Raw genomic sequence first — 19,026 nt, 5'->3', positions numbered from 1 at the left:
GATGATTCTTACCAAAGCCAACAGGTAAGTTAACACTCCAGGTGCAGTCCAATCCACTGGGATAGTTACCAGGATAACCTGGACTCAGAATCACCCCACTGACATCCTTCATAGAGCCACCACACTGGGCTGTGTGAAAAAAACACAAACAACTCATAATTAAAGTATGCAGGACTGCCAAGTTTGACGCACTTCAGCGTCACGGTTGGCCTCTCTTTCTCACCCTGTCTAGACAAATCTCCAATCTTGGTTTCCACAGTGCTACCTGTGATTGATCATTCTAAACACCAGTGTTGTATAGTAACGAAGTAAAAATACTTCATTACTTTACTTAAGTATATTTTGGAGTACTTCATACTTTCCTGGAGTATGAAAATTTTTGATGACTTTCACTTTTACTTCACTATATTTCCGAACTTAATTGCGTACTTTTACTCCGATACATTTTCAATGTGTGGTTTAGTTACTCGTTACAAAAAAGCGAGAGAGAGAAACGCAAGTGTTTTGACCCCACCTACTGATTAGCAAGTAGCAAGTAGGCTACCGAACAAAGTCCGTAGCCTGCTTGCCTGGGCTTGTTCATCACCACCAATAGGATACTTCTTCTTTTTCTTCTTTTCTATTATGGCGGATCACAAGCAACTTTAAGGTGCATACCGCCACCTACTGTACATGAGTGTGTAGAAGCATTACTTCATATCTATTAAATTCTACTTTTTAATTTTGTATTCTTAAGATAAATAAACAATGCTTTCCTTAATTTGTGAATATCTGTTATGTTTCCTTCATTTCCTAATATACCTTTAAGATTCCATTCATGCCCCATATTTCTAACTATTCTCTTTAATTCTTCCCTTTCGAGTTCATTTGACTTACAGTTCATCAATATGTGTTCTACATTTTCTTTCTCTCCACATCTCTCACATTTATCATTATTTTTCCTCCCTATTTTATAAAGCATGTCATTTAAGTAGGTATGACCTACTCTTAATCTACTAATTATTATTTCTTCTCTTCTGTTTCGTTCATTAATGCTTCGAATTCAAACTGACTTTTGTACTTCATATAATCTTCTTCCTTTCTTATCTTCATTCCACATTTTTTGCCATTTCTTGATCTCTTTACTTTTAATTAGGATACACCTGTTTCGCTTCTCCCATTAAACACAAAGCAAGTCTCGCAATCAGTAGCAGTCACATGGAAATTCTATCTTACAAAAACTCCCCGTCCAACTTGAAGAAACACATCGAGGTAACTTCTTATGAAATGGTTATAATCCTCCTGTTTCAGTAACTATAGCTTGGTCACTAGGCACTATTGTGAAATCTTGACCATAAATGAACTTTGTTTGGCATTGTTTCAGTTCCACAAGTGGTGTATTTAGCTTAGGCCTAATGTTGACTGTAGCAGGCTACCTAGACTCCTCTGTTCAAGGGGGGACAGAAGCCATAGCGATAGCAATTTAGACTAAATTTAACGAATATAGGAAAGGCATGCAAGTTCAAAACCAGGTTTACAGATGCCAATAAGCTGCATTTCCCTCCCAATTCTTTTTTTCTTTTGCATAATGACCAGTTGTGTGCACCACCTACTGACTGTAGGATTGACTGATTCACTGATTTGTGAAGTAGAGTAATCGTAACAGCTCTTTTTCTTCATGTTGGCTGCATTTTCTGTACTATTTATTTTTCTCATTTTCAGCACTGACCTTACTTGAAGGGAAAACTTAAGGCTTACAAAAACTTTGTATTTTCTGTCCTGGAGGGTATACTAAGAAGCTGGTTCAGTTGTAAAGCAGGTTAAGTTAACCTTGTGCTATAGGTAAAGCACCTAATTTTCTTAACTAAATGATGCCTGCAGGTATATCTATTAGCAGGTTTAATTTTGCCTGCACTTGGTTGGGTACATTATTTTAAGTGTATTTGACAAGTTTACCAAAATATAAAAAATGTCATTCAAACTGCATTTGCTTTGTTTTACTTTTTACTTGTACTTTTCATTACATTACTTGAGTACATCCATTTTTACAGTAATTTCCATACTTAAGTACAAGAAGTTTCAAATACTTTAAGACTTTTACTCAAGTAACATTTCAGTCAGTGACTTCGACTTTTACCAAAGTCATATTTTGGAGAGGTACTTGTACTTTTACTTGACTCTGAGATTTCAGTACTTTATACAACACTGCTAAACACATCCAGGCCCCAAGTTCCCAAACTGATTTAAACACAAAACCTCCATGGTGAGATTGTGACAGTTCATCATGAAGAGGGTGAGCTCTGGAAGCAGCACTGTAAAATTATAAATTACCATGATGTGTGGCATCATCCTCCAATATTATGTGAAGGACTCGCCATGATGGCATTACGCCAATCCAAAGATGCCCACAATTGGCTGGTAATGTATTGTTTGTGGCCCTTTGGAACGCCGTTTGCAAAGCAGATGATGTGCTGTCACTTATGTTGCTGCAATAAAAAAGATCTCACCAAGAGGCTGACATGAACAATCCACAAACTAAGCAGAAAAATAACAGACAAAATAATGTGATGAAAATGTGAAGATGTGACATTTTCATTGTGGATATTCAAGAGAAAGGCAGGAAAAGTATATTGGTTGCAAAATAAAAAATGAGAAAACAATACTGTTTAAAAAATGAAAAAGAATAATATGCACAGATGCCTTAAAGAAAGGTTTTTAACCTTCTCCCAGAAAATAAATATTTTCTCATTTATAGATACACAGTGGACCATTTTATTGTCAAAAATATTTTTTTTATATATTTCACACCCACCCACATTAAGATTTTCTTTTATTCTTGCCAAGAGGTAATGTTGTGGAAGACTGGTACAACATAATGAAGAAAAACATCTTTCATAAATCATAAGAAACTGTTAAAAGACAATACAAATATCAAAACATCTTCCAAAAATTATTAGAAAGATTTTTAAAAAACCCTCTTGGTACATTTACATATTCAAATTCAAATTTCAAAAATACTTTATTTATCCCAATGGGAAATTGCAGACACTTGATACAGTGTTCGGCTTGTATTACAAAAGGGAATTTCACAGTAATTCTCATGTGATGAGACATGTGAAGCATGTGCACCCATGAACCCTACATGTTTTCTTTGTTGTCACAAAATGTTGGTTCACATGATGCACTATCCGATCAAGCACACTGTCTGGGTAAGGGAGCTGTGGTTAAACACAGAATGCTTCAAGTGATTTTCAGATGTTCAGAGTTTTTGATTATGTCTTGATGTTTATTTTGTGATCTAAAATTAATTATTCTCTGTATTGTTGTGCACCATGCTTTCAAAAAGTGGTGGAGGTGTGCGGGGGAGGTGGTGTCGTAGGGTGCAATAGGGGCAAGCATTCTAGTTCTGTTTTGTCCAAATCTTACGTTTGTTATTTTATAAACACGTGTCTATTTTTTTATTGATGACAATTTAAATGCAATTACCAGGATAAATGTAGCATTCTGTGTTTTAGCTAAACACTAATTAAACAAGTCTACATCAAGGAAAGGAATATACTTAGGATTGGTTTCTCCAAAACTGACTTGATGTGTTGGTGTATTCTGCATGTTTATGGCTTAGCATCAATTCAAAAGTACTCAAAAGTGCAAAAAGGATGCCCAAACATCTAATTTTCTTTTATTTCTTGAGAATCAGAGAAAGCAGTGGAGACAGCTTGCATAATCCCTGTAGTTCTGCGGTTTGGTTTGCATATCTATAGGGTGCATCATCATATGAATGCTTGTGCGTTTCAGGGTGTGCATCAACAAAGTGTAGGAGGACACGTACCGATACACAGAGGTACAGGGTAGTTCCATCTTCTAACAGGTCCAGGCATACAGGTAATATGTGCATTTCCCTGGAAATGTAAAAGCAACCATATTTTGTTAACATTAAACAATTACAAAATCAAGACACAAACTTCAAGTACTTTAATAGTGCATTCTTCTCTGTTTAACAATTGTGCATTCACATAACAAGGCATCTGCAGAATACTGGAACTGGGGGTGTGTAGACCTTATAAAGTGTGAGACACACAAACCTCCACTAGAACTCTACATCATACTGCATAGAAATTGGGTAGACCACACCAGAGACATTCATAATTCAGGAGTTGTGTAAACCACACCAGACTTGTGTGTTTAGCAAACGAAGGGAAATCACACGAGAGAAGGCTTTCCTTTTGATTCAGTTCAGATAGTTTTAGCTTTGCGGTGCCAGGGGATGAACTAAATGAATGGCGGCACATCAGAAAAGCTGAGCAGACTTTAATCATTTCACCTACATGTTTTGTATTTGGTTTGAACTGATATGCAATAAAAATACTCATGCCGTGTGTTGGCTTGCTATGACTAAGCTGACTTTGTTGATATGTAGAAAGTCTTTGTAAGTTAAATCTATACAAATAAACACATTGCTTGATTTTTTTTTTTTTACCTGAAGAGAGTATCCTTGTTCACATGAAAACTGTACAACATCCCCAACCATGAATCTGTCTCCTTGTCTGATTCCATAGTTTGGTGTCTGGGGCTCTGGACATGATTCCAAACCAATGGCTAAACAAAGACACAAACAAGGTTATAAAAGTTTCAGTAAACATAAGAAAGGGAAAATACGATGTTGGCAACGATGTTTCTAAAGCAGATACAGATATAAAGAAACACACCAAATGTTGGTAATTTGGTGTGTTCAATTCACACATGAAAAGGAATGTGTGCCATACATCACAAATTGTACCATCCATCTTGTTTTGAACAGTGAATAGTTGAAGGAATAAGAACTAAATACGTGAACAAAATTAGGAGCAAAAATACAGAAATGTCTCTTTTTTTCAATGAATTGATGGCATTAGTTACGGATTTATTTCTAAATGTCTGATGGCTATTGTCCAAAACAGTCCAAGAGCCAAGAGTCCCGTGCAGAGGCCATTAGAACAGCGTGATATTACAAGTTATAGGTTGTTTTTTTTTCACTTAAATATTAAGTAATGTACTCGGTCTCTTTGAGCTTTATGTAAGCTCACTGCACAGGACTCCACTACTGAAAAGTAATCATGCTAACCTGCTGCAGTACATTTAAAGAAGCTAATGAGATACTGGTCAGATGAGACCAAAATTTGACTTTTTACATGTCTTTGCAAACAAACACCATGTTTGGAGGAGAAATGACACTCTGTAGAACCACAAAGCACCAAACGGCATGGCATTGTTTTTGTTTTGTTTTGTTTTTTTACTATGTGACTGGCAAACTATTTTAAATTTAATTTAAGGAAGCATAAATGGATAAATGTACCTGGGAACATTTAGTTAATGTGTGAAGATGATTTTTTTTTAGACAATGACCCAAATCACATAAGCCTAGTAAAAAAGGTTTCCTAAACTACAAGAAGGTTATCCCATTCTTGTAAAGAAACAACCTACTTTGACCTAATTTAAAATCAAAGGATCTGCTGATCAGAGAGACTCCAGGACTTTCCAGGTTTGAAAACAGTCCAAGCTCATGCTGTTTCACTACTTCTCTCTTGTCACTCTACTTTATTTAACACCACTTGATTTATGGACTAATTTGTGTCAATTTCTTCGCATTGTATGTGTGGATTAATTGGGTTGTTACAAACATCTGGTGTTAATTTAATTTTAATAGCCTTCCACAGAAATGTATTCATTTATGAAAAACACATTGGAATGTTCAATAGTTACTCTCTCCACAGTGCTTAAGCAGGATTTATTTCAAATGATGCTGGATGCACATTTACCTGTATATTCCAGGTGAAATCCAGCAGCTGAGACGCTTATATCAGAGCTAAAGCTGAGATAGAGGTTGTTAGATGTGCTATTCAGGAGAGGGGGGATAGTTGTGCCTGAGAAAAGAGAGAGAAAGACAGGAAAAGAGGATGAGGATCAAATATTTTGAAAGCAAATGATCAAATCTGAAGCCAAGGAAACAACAAAGGACTTTCTAAACCCACATTTATTCTTAGAGAAAAGTTCTCAAAGGAAGGAGAAGGGAATTACTTTAATTTGAGGCATCTATTTTATTTGAAACCTCTTCTCAAATGTTGTCTTGACCTAGATAGACTGGCAAGGGAAAGTACAAAGTAAAGGGAAGAAATCTACTGCACTGCCAAAGCAAAGACGGTCTCACACAATGACTTTGAATGAGATGATGCATTTAAATGTAGAGTCTATGCTTACTTTTTTAACTACTTAGCAAAGGGAATGTACTTTTTTAGGAGGAAAATGAACCACTGCAGCTGCAATAAAGTATCTATCGACTCCAATATCGCTAAAAATGAGTTGTTCTTTGACATACACAAGATTTCAGTTTAGTGCCAGGTGTGTTATCACAATGTGTCTGCACTCAAAGTTTCATCTGAATGAACACTGAATTAGGTCACTGGATGTTACTGGCTGACAATGTTACTGTTGTGAGTGGAATTAATAAGCAGGGCTTTTTATGATTGTACAGGCCTGCCGTTGCTTGGTTTTATGTTCCAGAGGAAGCCTCATTTATTATTGTGACATAAAAAAAATCATTATTAGTTATTATTCAGCTATTAATATTTTATAGCTTTATAATTAACTTCATTGATTTAACAGTGTCTGTTATTTGGAGATGTATGGCAGTATTAATTAGGAAGTGAATTTAAAATCAATATTGTTTTATCACGCCGACACATGAATTTACTTACTAATGATATTTTCATATGGAAATAGAATCAATGTGGTGTCAGTTCATTTCTCATCTCATAATCTTCCTTCCATTTTGTCACAGAGATGTCAAGCCCTGCTAAAGATTAATTGAATACAACAAGAGGATACTCAGACGACTCCCCCTTCCCTAAAAGCAGGACCGCTATCCCCACAAGAGAATGTGAATATGATTTGCTGCAGCAGCACAGCCGAGGCACTTTGACTGCAGGCAGGCGGTTTGGATAGTCATGCAAGCCAAACTAATGGCACATTAAAGTACAAGGCGCTCTTTCCGTAGTCTCTCAAGAACAGTTTTTATTAAGGAATCCGAGGAGCAATGTAGCTTCTTTATGTAGGAGTGAAAAACCAAAATGAAGGTGAATGGTTTATAAAATTTTATCATTTGTTTATATTAGCAATTTAAATCAACTTTGTGTTTCATGAATAACTTCAGGGTTCCTTCACAGTGATTTATGCTTTTTACCATTCTGGATAGACAAACTGTGCAAAATTAAAGCAGAGTGCGGAAAAATTGTTTGTATTCAAACTTTAATCACTACCCCGTCCTCTAAAGCTTGTATACATCCGTCTATCCATCCATTCATGAGAAACAACATCAGGTATTAACCCTTATATCTTAAGGCCTTTTCCTTTAAGTTCAGATATGACTGACATTTCAACTGTCCATTTTCTATGTTCACTTAATTCTGATTCAGAAATAAAAACTGCAGTCATTTTAAAATAATAAGCTATCATTTTAATAATTTACTCCAAAAATAACATTATGACTCAGAAAACTTAAACGCTGTAAACCTTGCATTGTGTATGCATTTATCTCAATCACTAAATGGCAAATTGAAAAAAAAATATCCTAATTTTTGAAAATATGGTTTTGGATTTTGAATTATGATTTGGTTTAAGTGTACATGATTATTTTCTTAGTGACAGAACATTATGTAAAAGTATTTACCAGAGTAGCTGCCAAGTCTTGGAGCATGGTTGTCGGCACCATCGTAGAAGTCTAGCGAATCCCAGTTATGTTCAGTTGCAAAACTCACAACTTGTATCTGGACAGAAGGAAAAAAGAGAAATTGTTAACTGAGCTTTCAGTTTCTTAAGTAAAGGAGCTTTAATTCTCTTGTAAATGAACATAGTGCCATTAAATGATTTTATTCCTATTCTAATTAGTACCAAGGAGAGATATTTGAAAAGTTATGGGTAATTCAAAGTGAAAGGCTAAATGTGAGCTTTATGCCAGCATCCTCTAACTCCACTTTCAGAAGAGGCATCTTTGCCTTTGTGTTCGCCTGTGAGAGCCGTTTAGCTTACATGCAATCAGGCTTTATCTTTCATGATTAGATCCTATCTAGTTATCTCTGATGGCCCTTTTCTCAGAAACCATCCATCCATTCATCCCACTTATAATGTCCTATCTGCACTGAGATCCTGCCTGCTCAGCTTTTAAGCCAATGATAGATAGGTCAGCTGGGAAAGCGGCATGTGACAGAAACAACCTGTATTCCGGCCCCTTCTGGAACGGACACCTTCCACACGCAGTTCTGATTGTTGTCATATGGTTCTGGGTAGCCTGGAGACAGGATGGTTCCACGGCGAGAGGTCAATACGCCTCCACAGGGAACTGTGGAAGATGATGTAACAAGAGAGAGAAGGCAGGGGAGAAAAGTAAAGAGGTTAAAACAACATTATAGGAAAGTGACTACAAACAAGGAGTGTGGGGGTTTTGTAGAGAAGGAGAAAAATAATAGTAAATGTGTTTGGCTTGTTACTGCTCCTTTACTGTAAAATATATTGTGCCCTATCCAGAGGCTCTGTACCTATGCATGTTGGCAGGGTGTCATTCCACTGAGCCAGGTTGTCCGGTACGCTCTCGCAGCGAATGGCAGTGGAGCCGTGAAGTACGTATCCAGGGTTGCACTCAAATTGCACCAAGGAGCCGACTGCAAAGTCATTACCGAGACGTTTCCCGAAGCGTGGTTCCGGGACTGAGCTGCACTGAGTGGAGCTTGTCCTGGGTACAGCTGGAGACAAGAGCAATAAGACATGGCTGTTAAAAAAAAAGCTTGGGTTTAAAGGAGTAATAATGTGATGGGTCAATGTTTGCTGCCTACAGCAATCGCTACACACATAAGCACTCATTGTAAAGATCTATAGAAAAATTAATAAATTCATATTTTATAGCAGTAGCATAATCCCACAATTATCTTCAGCCATTAACTTTTATGCTGTGTATTTTTAATAGATAAAACCCGGATTGCACTGCAGGTGACTGGTGTGAAACAAAACCTTATCCCCACTCTATTGAATGGTAGAGTTACTGTAATGATGTGGGCTCGACTTTCTTCCAGTGGTTCCAAAGGGAACCTTGTTCGAGTGTGTGGCATCATGCACTGTATAAAACGGAACATTTTAATATAAATCAGCTGAAATGACTGAACGTTATTGAAATAACTCAACGTTATTCAGTTATTTCAGTATGGTAAATTGTATAATATACCAAATTATAGAATTTGGTATAAACAAAATGGCAGAATAAATCCATCCTGCCTTGTATAAATACTTAAGGATGCTGGTGGTGCGGTAAATACTTTTTTGTTATGCTCTAAGAAGGGCCTCTTGGCACCAACTTATAATTAGTGAACTCCACAGCAAACATGATTGTTGCTAAACAGGATTTTCCTGTATGGCCATCTTCTGATGGCTTCTTCCAGTAGGATATTGCATTAATGTCACATTCCCAAATATTTTAAGCTGGCTTGTCAAAAAATTACAATGAGCTTGCTGTACTCCATTGTCATCAAATCTTAAATCACCATATTTAGGTAGACCTGATTCTGCATCCTTGATGTGCAACAGTGTGATAATACATTGACAATATAAACTAATATCTCTAAGAAATGCTTCAGGCACCTTGTTGGATTTTCCCATGCAGAAATAAGTCACTTCTGAAAGCAAAAAGTAGGTCTTACCTAGAGCTAGCAGGCTGTACTTAAAAGTGTAAGATGAATTTATTATTTCCTATTCACTGTGGTGCTGTTTTTGTCTTTTTTACAAATGAAGACAAAAGCATGTCAGAATGAGGAATTTCAAAAGGGCGTTCCTGAGCAAAACTGTTGAGGCCACTTGTATATTAACTTAGATAAAAGGTACATTAACAATACCCAACAACAATTGAAGCTCAAGGTCTGACCTTGGTAGACAAAATGGAATCCCTTGGCAGTTTCTGGTCCCACTGTGGTAAACTTTACTGTGATCTGGTTTCCTGAACTCAGAGGCAGTGATTCACCTGACGAAAAAGAAATTGACAGAAGACAATAAAGCACTCCAACACGGAATCTTTGCTCAGGCTGGAAAGCCATTCATTGCGATCGCAATCACACATCCTTACCGGAGTGGGAACCGGAAAGAGAGGACAGTAGTGTGTTTTGTTGGGTGGGTCCATCATAGATTTCCACAACATCATTCAGAGATGTCTGGAACAGCACAAACTGACCGAAGAGGACTGCAGAAAAGAAGAAAGGAAACAAAAAATGGATGGGAAAGCCGAATAAAGAAATGAGTTAACGAATGGGGGCAAAATTATTATTCCACGCTGCTGTCTGAGCCTGACCTTCCCCCGATAAAATTAACCTGTAATAGTTAATTTACATCTTATTAAGCTGCAGTGTCAACTTCTATTTGAAGCCGACTATTGGCACAAAATTACATATCAGCACACTTAATAGTCAAAACATCACCTATCTTCATCATGCGCCAGTCAGACAGTTCCCTCCATTCTTGCACAGCCGGTCACTTGGTTTGAGAGTATCAGAGTTGTCAGCTTTTGTAAAATGCTAATGTTTGCAAAACTGAACATACATTTGCGAACATATGGCTGTGTGGAAATACTTTATTTCTGTCTCCTCAATCAAATCAGGAGATGTATGGCGCAGAAATCAATCCGACTGCTTGTGAAGCCACATTGATCAATCCATTATTTCTTAGCAGTAAAACATGCGAGCAGTTGGCTATTAATTGAGAGCTGCATTTGCGATACAGATGCACCAGTCTTTACTCTTTATGCAGTCAGGAACTAAACACCGCCTGCCATGCATTGGCAAGATATTCCTCTGCTGAAACCATAAATTTACCGGTGCAGGCTTAGTGGCAGGCGGTATTAGACAATCTCCCCAGAGGCTAAAGGCTCTGGCTTTTCTTAATCTAGTACAATTCTCTCTGTCCTAAACAATCACTTGATCTTTAGTCCAATCATTAGCTGCATTAAGATGTAAATCTAGAGGTGGGTTGTCAACAGCACATATAAACAACAAAAAAAAAGTGTCCTACTTGATAAATGACATTTATTTGAGGCTGTATCCCTTTCACTGCACACATATCTCCCCTCCCCATCGCTTTCTCCTCCTCTGGTTCACTGTGGCCCCAAAGGCTGACTTGTAAAGGATTAAATGTGAACATTGCCAAGGATATAGGGCTATAAGAAGGTCAATGGCCACATTCTCCAAGGGTGTTTCTCTCTATAGATTTCATTTAGAGCAAAAAGAGTCCCTCTCTTCTTTAATACAAAATCTCATTTCATGTTAAATTAATGGCAAGTATTACAGAAAAAAGGAAGGTAGAATTTTATTCATTTATCCATTCTTTGTCTACATCCACTTACATGTGCAGGGTCGCAGGAGAATTTTTGTTTTGACAAAACAAAACAAAAAAATAAACAACTAAAAAACACATCAAGAAGGCTTTAGTGCCAGTCAGAAGTCTATTTGCATTCATCATAAGCATGACAATAATACATTAATGGCTTGTAAAGATGCACTGGAATAATTTCCATTTCAAAGCACCAAATAACATTTGAAAAGTAGAACTGGGTGCGCAAGTTTAAATTCATTGTGAATTTTCTCTAATCAATAAATCATCAAGGTGACAACATATTACCTTAAATATATGCTTTTGCCATTATTTTAGATATACTCTTTTCTAAAATGTTGATCAATTGACCTTAAAAGGTCCAGAGAAAACATATGATTTTGCTATCTTAGCATTGGGTTGATTTCTGAACCTAAATGATGTCTAGCTTTATTAATTATACAAACTGTTTTGAGTCATTGACCTGTTTGCACACCCAGTTATGTAAAAGTTTCAAATAATTTTAAACAAATCTTCACTTCAAAATTAAATTGGTTACACTGTTCAAAAGTTACCCAAGAACCACTCAAGCAGATTATAAATTCATTCATGTTGAGGTTTTCAAACTTAGGAACATTGTGCCACCTGCTAAGCATGTTGTTTATGAAATACTATTGGGGATGTATACATATATTTTAGACTAAGTATCTTCGGACTAGACTGATTCAAGAATATTCACAAATTCAAAGTGCACATATTAATAATATTGCTAATGTACTGTATGTATAAATGGCACATTCAAAAAAGTACAGAACAAATGTATCTTTAAATGCCCTAAATTATAACATATATGAACACAATGAGTGTCTGTAAACTTCTCACATCTCTGTATTTTAACTGTCATGTAAGAACATTAAACTTCCTACCAGAAAAATAATAAAAAAACATCTTTCAAATGTGATTAAAAACCAAGACTAGAAGACCAGCTACTTTTCATTCCTTGCTGACTGTTGAGTTGATCATAAAATGCAGATTTTGCCCATCTGCTAAAATATTCCAAAAAAACATGTCCACCATTTGCAGATTTGAAAAACTACGATGAATCAATCTGATTAAAGTCTCCGTCACTCTTTGCTGCAATACTGACATATGGTGCTGCAGTAGGAGTAGTTCACAGCTTAAAAAGGTTTCCAAGTTCCACATATTTTCAACAAAATGACAAACGCACCAGCATTTCCTCACATATGCCCAAATTTAATAAAAAACAGCACACAGCAAATGGCCCAACACACACATATAAAACACTGCTGGCATATTCCTCCCTCATACTGAGATAACAAAGGATGGCAAACAGTATAACACACACTAGGAGGGGATGATCACAGCAGACCTGCTCCTTGGTGTGTTTACCACACGCCTCATTGATGCCTCCCTGCACTAAACTCACATACACCCGAGGGACATCGCCAGTCATCTGGGTCCTAATATGTCTCGCAAAGTTTGAATCAATCTTCAGGACGTGTTATCAGATGATTGAAAACGTTTTACTGCTCATTTAAAAGCTCCTGATATCAGATAAAAGGAAACCTGGGCAACAATCCCTGCAGAGCTGCCATGCCTTCAGATGAGCCATCTGAGTGGGTGTCCTGAGCCGTGTGGTCCTCCAAAAGAAGATACAGCACTTCTGACAGGGAAATTTGGCTGTGGTTTTCCCTCATATAATGCTTTAACTACAGGGGTTATTTGAATTAATGGTGAAAATATCATCAAGCAGCTGAATTCAAAGAAACTACTCTAAGAAGCTTTTTAAAAAGCCTATCTAAATTATTTGACAGAACATAAGCAGAGTGGAGGCACTTCTACCAAATGCAAGACCATTTTTGAAAGAAACTCATGAAAAATCATTCTTGTTTGCAGTAAACTATTTATGTGTGATAGGTTTATTTTGTCATAACCTGCAAAGAATCAGCCAGAGACAGAGATTAGGTTTCTTTTAATTTCTTTTCTGCAGAATAGGAGAATTGAGAACAGACGCGACGAATCGCTGTCAAACACTGTCTGGACTCAATTCTGCCAGTTCTTTCTTTGCATTTCTCTTTATTGTATAGAAAAAGGAGGTTGGGCTTCTTCACACAGTCACACAGAGAATTGACCAACCGTCTTTACATTCTGGAACCTCCTATGGACATGCCCTTACAAGGGCATGTGGCTGACCACAACTAATCAGTTACATATGGAACTAATAACACATGAATGTTTAACGTTTTTAGCTTCCAAGCAAACATCCTAAACAAAGTTAATAATATACTACAAAAGAAAGAAAAGTTAAGTAAAAATATAAAAAGAAGAATAATATCAGAGTAATAATATGAAAAGAATAATATGAAAAGAATAATATGAAAACATAACTTGTAAAATAAACTCATGAGTAAATGAACAGGAGGATAATTTTTCTAACAATGTGACAGACCAAACATGTCAGAAGATGCTTTCTAACACACAGAACCAAAATCAAACTTTTTCATCTATATTCAAGATGCTGTGGTTGAAAACTAACACTGCACAATACCCTGAACACGCCATTCTCAGAGTTGGATTCATTGATTTCAATGAATGTTTGTTGTTTAGCTGCCTGTAGCAGCACTGCTGCTGATTTATTAAATGAAGCAGTATAAAATGCAGATTTCTACACCATCCTTTAACGGAAAACTATAATGAAATAAAGTGCCTGAAATATTTGTTTTATTTAGCATTTTTAATTAGTTCTTTTTGACATTATCAAGTATATGCTAACATTGCATATCAGCCAATTAACATTGTGTATGTTTATTGGCTTTTTCATTAATGTAATTTATCTTGTATTGAACCATTCCTATGCATTTCATATGCATATTGACCATGTGGAATTATTTACAGTAAGGGTAAAGGTATTTATTTTGTGTGCACACTGGGTACAATTTGTTTTAAGGTATTTAACATTTATTTATTGAAACATTGACCATGTTTTTATAACAAAGATATCCCAGAGATACTGAACAGTCCACATATTGGTCGTCACCCTGGAGGCGTCTAGTGAAATAAATTCCAATTCTGGGAGTATTCACCATTCATTCCCGGTTCTCCTTCCTGGACTGAGACCTCCGGCGAGACTTTACTTTACTCTGAGCATCAACACGTTTGCAGGAGATGGTTCCCTAGCTCAGCTGGAGGCTCACCACTGACCACCTGTACCGATAGCCAGGAATCCTGGACATGGTTTACTTCCAGGTGGAAGATGTCAACAAGGTTATTGGTCTGAAAGAAGCAGAGGGCTGCAGCTGACTGGAAGAGCATAACCCCCCACCAGAGCAGAGGAGAGTAGTGAAGAAATTCTCAGATGCTCCTGGCAAGCCAACAGGAAAACAACCCTGGATGAATAATTAAAAATGGGGCAGTACCAGGGACTGAATAAAAACTGATGCTATACTTTCAAAAACCTGGTATCCTTATTCTCCCACTTCACAACTCTGCACAGCTGTGAATGGATCTACCATGTAAACTCTCTTTGCAATACATTAAAGCTGTTTGACAAAACATCCACTCTAAACAGTTTTGCAAAGCACTTCATCTGTTCAATGTACGTAAGTTTGTTACACAAGTAACAAACCATTTGTTTAAATAACTGGCAACCTACTGTTAAATTTTTCAACAGCATTTCCTGGTTCCCTTCATTAAGTGTTCAAATCTATGTCCAGATGGAGGCCACTACTAAAATTTGGTTGCAAACCAGAAGTCACAGTACAATTTAAGAAGTTTAAATTATGTTGTCATCAGATTTAGGAAGGGCTGGGTGTGAATGATGGACTTTGAGACTTGCCACATTACGAAACACAAATTAACATATACAAATGTTGAAGCTCACAAAAGCTCGTCATCTCCTCTCATTAATTTATATACAAAATGTTATGCTTATATGACTCTAGGAGGGGAACAAATCTATATGGGTGTCCACTGAGCCCTGCTCTTGGAGGTGCAACTGCTCCTTACCTCTAATAACCACACTTAAGAGCACAGGCCCATTTAATGTGAAGAACCCCCTGCAATATTCATCTCTCTCTTAATGTGTCGTAGAAGTCTGAGTCAAGCACCACCAATCAAATGTGACAAGATAAAAACAGTATCATCCTTAAATGTCATTTCAATTATGAAACCCCGACCTGGCATCAAATGAACGGCCACCAAGTGTCCTTTCAGCTTGTGGAAAAAAATCACTGCTGGTTTCTCGGCATGCTTGAAAAACCCCAACAGGCATCCTTCAGGGGTTCCTTAAGCAGCCTCATTAAAAATCAGACATGTTTTAATGTCAGTTTGTTTCACTGACTATAATTCAATATAGAGATTCTTGTCAAATAGATTTCTTGCTCACCATTTCAGCATTATGAACTACATATACCCTTTTCAAGTTGCGCATACGAGCATGTGATTATTTAAAGTATTCTAGAATATTAGTTTGACATGAAACTATTTAATGCAAATTCCCTGTCTTAACTCTTGTGTGCTGCGACAGTGGGTAAACTTACCAAACTCTCTCGGCACAGATATGGAATACACGCAGGTCTGTCCGGAAGTGTAGTTTCTGGGAAAGTTTGGCGATAAGACAGTCCCTTCTGACCCTGTAGAGCGACTTCCACAGGGAGCTGGAGGTTGCAGGAATGTTAAGTCGCACAACAGAAAGCAGCAAGTTCTAACAATCGATGCACAGAATAATTTAAATTGAATTTAAGAATGGTGTAAGGAATATATCACCTTGACAGCTAGGCAAAGCTCTGTTCCATCCAGGCCTCCCATCATCTCCCATACTGCAGGTTAGAGTCGAATAGCCCTAAAACAAAACAAAGCAGAATAATATGAAGTTAATCAGTTTAAGTATTCCAATCCAATCATGTTTGGGCTGAGCAACAGAATTTAGTCTGTGGTTTATTTCTCTTCCAATGCAAGACAGTGTTTGGTGGAGGCAGTGTGATGGTTTGGGGTGACATCTCCCTCACTGGAAAAAGGAACTAGGCGTGTTATCATTGAAGGCATTCTCAATAAAGACAGCGACATGAGATTCTGCAACCAGTGGCAATTCCATATCACTCATTTTGGGAGTGAAGAGTACCGAGAGACTTGACTGCATCCTGAGCTCAACCCCGTAAAACACTTCTGAGATCAGCCTGTGAGTGATGTTTGCAGCAGAGTGACAAAAAAAAACAACAACAAAAAAAAATGTGTCAGGCTTGTAGCAAATGCTGGATCAACAGTGTGATGAAGTGGCATGGAACTGAACGTCCCAAGCTGTTATGGTTGTGTACAATTTTTACAGACTTTCCTGAAAACCCCTTACATGTTTAAATTGTTAATTGGCAAAAAATGCCTTGCTTTTTCAGACTTCAAGTAACATAGAATAAGAGTCGGCAGCAAAACAAGCTTTTTGGCAGAAATGATTAGTCTTTGTTGGGCACAACTAAGGTGTTTAACTCCGCTGTTTAACACAGAAATGCATTTTCCTTAAAAGGGTTTTTAAAAAAAACACACACTTTCCAACATGAGATTTATTGCCACAAAACATTGTTACAATAATAATTAAAAAAGAAAAACAGGTAAAAATATCTTTACTTTTTTTCTGCACTAAGTTTATTTAGCAGGCTATAATATTTTAAGTACTATGAATTTACATTCTGCTGGCCAATAATATATTTGCTCAAGTGTAGGAAGTTTATGTTAAGAGAAAAGTGAGGAAAGGAGGAGAAATTACTATTACTATAATTGTCACCATATTTAGGAATGAAAGCACAGCTTTGTGTTTTTTATGCAGACCTACAGATCTTGCTGATACAAACTAAAGCAAAAATAATAAAGCCCCACTCATGTTTTTAAACAGTTGAATTCTCTTCCATTTCCTTCAGGTTAATAATGTAGCGTATGGTGGAATTTATCAAAATCTAGTATTAGTAAAACTAAATTACGATTAAAACTGTCTTTAGTTCCTTTGTTTTTAAAACTCTGGGATTTTGTGTAGCACATCAGACTCAAGGAGAGGCCAATTAAATAATATCAGTGATACATGAACCAGAAAAGAGGATCAATTCTTAAATGTAGATTAATTTTTCTGCAAGTTAGACTTGCATGTTTCCCTTCCCAAGCACAAAGACACATGAACAATTATAACCCTCCTGAAGCTGCTAGCTACTTAGCAGCTAATGCTAAATAGGATGTATGGAACCTTGTATGCAACCAATACTGCTGTTTGTATATTTAACTGGTCACCAGATTGGATCATCAGCATTTTCTCTGAGTTCCAGGCAAACCCTTGTAGTCTAGAGTACTCCCAATTTGTGGAGCGAGTTTACAGCATTTCATATTTGCTGTTGGTTTTTCTAATTGCAGCGTTTTCCCTCGTGCTCCTATTTCCTGTGGTTGCAACATTTTATTTGTGGTTGCAGCATTTTTTGTTTGCATTTGCTTTGTTGAATGTAAGTTTGATTCCATTTTCTGTGATTGCAGCACTTCTTGTCGGCACGGTTTGTCTGTTGCACTTATTTTTTTGTATTGATGGGCTTTGGAGTTCGCATCATTCATGTGTTTGCAGCTCATTTTGACATTAGCTGTGTGTTTGTACCTGTCCGCAACTGTAAAGGACCGCTTAAACTTCACTAATTTCTGATTTCATTTATTTTTAGCAGAAGGCAAAAATCCATGTTTGGGATCTAGTAAAAGTATTTTTGCTTTGCCCACTATTTCTGAAAATAAAATAAACTTTTCAGAAATGTAGATATGCTACTCAAGACATTTTAGGTGTCTGGTGAAGGAGCAATAGATTAGGTAAATTCCTGAACAATATGGCTATTATTAAGACTATCATAAAAAATAGTAAGTAGTAATATTGATACATTTTTGCTGAAGTATGCTGCATTAACGTTGATACTAATACATTTCTGTGATGAAGCAACAGTAAACATTACAGTGATATTGTCAAATTAAAATAAGACATTTCTTTTTACTTGAGACAAAACGCTTTGGTACTTCCTTGTTAAAGATAGCAGATTATTTTAATCTATTCAGGAATCTTTATTGGCCTAGATAGATGGATGGATGGATGGATGGATGGATAGATGGATAGATATGTATATATACTGTATATCTATATATAAATATGTATTTATATATAGATATATATATCTGTGTATTGTATCAAAATCTTGGTTTCTACCAAGGCATTTAGGCCAATAAAGATTCCATGTTTCCATATTTCATGTTGACCTCTTTTACCCTCAGTTCAACAAATCAAGCTGCCAGCTTGCGGTTTTTCATCCAAGTGTTTGTACCTGCAGAACATATCCTGCTTCACAGTAAAAGGTGACTGTCGAGCCCAGCTTGTAATCGGATCCCAACCTGGTCCCGTTCAGAACCACCCCTGGGTCAAAACAGGATTCCCTCAGTTTGGCTGTAATGGAAAAAGACAGAGGGAGAGAGAGAGAAAACAAAGAAAAATAAAACAAATGTGTTTCTCATTAGGAAAGGGGACAGACAAAGAAAAAGTGACAGGCACACATTGGTAACAAGGCAAATTAATATTAACCAAGTCCATTGCAATAATGAAAAGAGGCAGTCGCAGAGCTGGCCTTTCCATCAGTCTGTTTGCCTTAGCAGCCA

General features: G+C 36.8%; 1 protein-coding gene across 6 annotated transcripts in view; it reads right to left on the bottom strand.

Annotated features, from left to right (window-relative positions):
- The window catches only part of csmd3b (CUB and Sushi multiple domains 3b), a 642,306-nt gene that overhangs the window by 55,835 nt on the left and 567,445 nt on the right, over positions 1–19,026 (bottom strand). For all 6 annotated transcript variants that reach the window (XM_032580262.1, XM_032580264.1, XM_032580265.1 and 3 more), the window contains 12 exons: positions 18,699–18,817; positions 16,138–16,213; positions 15,912–16,028; positions 10,118–10,231; positions 9,920–10,015; positions 8,547–8,750; positions 8,226–8,350; positions 7,682–7,778; positions 5,775–5,879; positions 4,457–4,575; positions 3,809–3,878; positions 13–129 (listed from right to left, as the gene is read on the bottom strand). In XM_032580262.1, the coding sequence (XP_032436153.1) occupies positions 13–129; positions 3,809–3,878; positions 4,457–4,575; positions 5,775–5,879; positions 7,682–7,778; positions 8,226–8,350; positions 8,547–8,750; positions 9,920–10,015; positions 10,118–10,231; positions 15,912–16,028; positions 16,138–16,213; positions 18,699–18,817 (1,359 nt within the window). The remainder of the gene's footprint in view (positions 1–12; positions 130–3,808; positions 3,879–4,456; positions 4,576–5,774; positions 5,880–7,681; positions 7,779–8,225; positions 8,351–8,546; positions 8,751–9,919; positions 10,016–10,117; positions 10,232–15,911; positions 16,029–16,137; positions 16,214–18,698; positions 18,818–19,026) is intronic.

This window comes from Xiphophorus hellerii, chromosome 13 (assembly GCF_003331165.1).
Source record: "Xiphophorus hellerii strain 12219 chromosome 13, Xiphophorus_hellerii-4.1, whole genome shotgun sequence".
Lineage (NCBI taxonomy): Eukaryota > Metazoa > Chordata > Actinopteri > Cyprinodontiformes > Poeciliidae > Xiphophorus > Xiphophorus hellerii.
The sequence above is the reverse complement of the archived record's forward strand: the minus strand, read 5'-3'. Positions and strand labels throughout refer to the sequence as shown.